Source organism: Monoraphidium neglectum (genome assembly GCF_000611645.1).
Source record: "Monoraphidium neglectum strain SAG 48.87 unplaced genomic scaffold scaffold02241, whole genome shotgun sequence".
Lineage (NCBI taxonomy): Eukaryota > Viridiplantae > Chlorophyta > Chlorophyceae > Sphaeropleales > Selenastraceae > Monoraphidium > Monoraphidium neglectum.
The window spans coordinates 4,840-5,831 of NW_014011387.1; the positions used below are offsets into that span (position 1 = coordinate 4,840).

At 67.7% G+C, this 992-nt stretch overlaps 1 protein-coding gene across 1 annotated transcript in view; it reads right to left on the minus strand.

Moving 5' to 3' along the window:
* Positions 1-685, minus strand: part of MNEG_10252 (hypothetical protein) — a gene marked incomplete at both ends in the record, with an annotated part of 5,359 nt that extends 4,674 nt beyond the window's left edge. The window contains 2 exons of the mRNA XM_014041276.1: positions 142-195; positions 404-685. Of these exons, the coding sequence (XP_013896730.1) occupies positions 142-195; positions 404-685 (336 nt within the window). The remainder of the gene's footprint in view (positions 1-141; positions 196-403) is intronic.
* Between the last annotated feature and the right edge of the window lie 307 nt (positions 686-992).

The following is a 992-nucleotide window of genomic DNA, read 5'->3' on the forward strand; positions in this document are numbered from 1 at the left end:
GGGGGGGGGGGGGGGGGGGGCGGTCTGGAGGGGTTGCGTCGGCGCCGGTGCCGCGGGGTGGAAGCTGCCGCGGCCGGGCGAGGAGCTGCCCCTGGGCTGGGGCCGGAAGGGCGCTGCCGCGGGGCGGGGGGCGGCGCGCACCCAGGGGGCGCTGTTGATGTCTGAGAAGCCGCCTGCGATGACGTCAGCGCTGCCCTGTGGGGGGGCAGCAGGGTGTAGGGGGAGGCGAGGGTGGCTCCTCAACGGCAAGAACGTGGCACGGCTGCATCTCGACCCGCAGGGGGGTGCAACAATCTGCTCGAAAGCGCGGGCGATTGCCGGCTGGCCTGCCGCGTAGCCGATGGGACGCTGCTGCCGACCAAGGGTTGCCGCCTTCGTGCACCGCCCCCCCTTGTGGCCGCACCATGAGCCTGTTTGTCGCCCGCGGGTCCGCCGGCCCCCACGACATCCACGCGTGCTGGTTGAGGGCGCCGATCAAGGCCAGCTCGAGCCGCCCCGCTGACGCGTTGACGGCATATCGCAGCTGCATGTTGCTGCCAAGCGGAACGCAGCACGGCAGCTCCTTTTCGACTGCGGACGCGCCGGTTTGCGCGGCCGGCATGTGGCTCGCCAGCGTCGCGCCTGCCGCGGCGGCGGCGCCGCCCACGACCGCCAGCGCGAGCGCCGCGATGACTGCGAACCGCATGGGTCTTTGCTTGATCTTTTCCAGGAGTGTGGGACGCTTCTGCTGCTGCTGTTGCTGCTGCTTCACAACCTGGGCGTCGGGAGATCCCTGCATATTATATTTGGCGGTCCATGGCGGAATTGGCACCCAAACCAGGAATCATGATCGTCGACCCTTTTCTGAATATAAGTGCTTTGGGGGGTCACCGGAGCATGATGAAGGTCACTTCCTGTCACTCATCAGACCTGCATCAGACCAAAGCCGTGAACCTTGTGTATGATATGATAAAGGCCGCCTGGCCTGCGGGCCACGGCGCTCCCGAATTGCG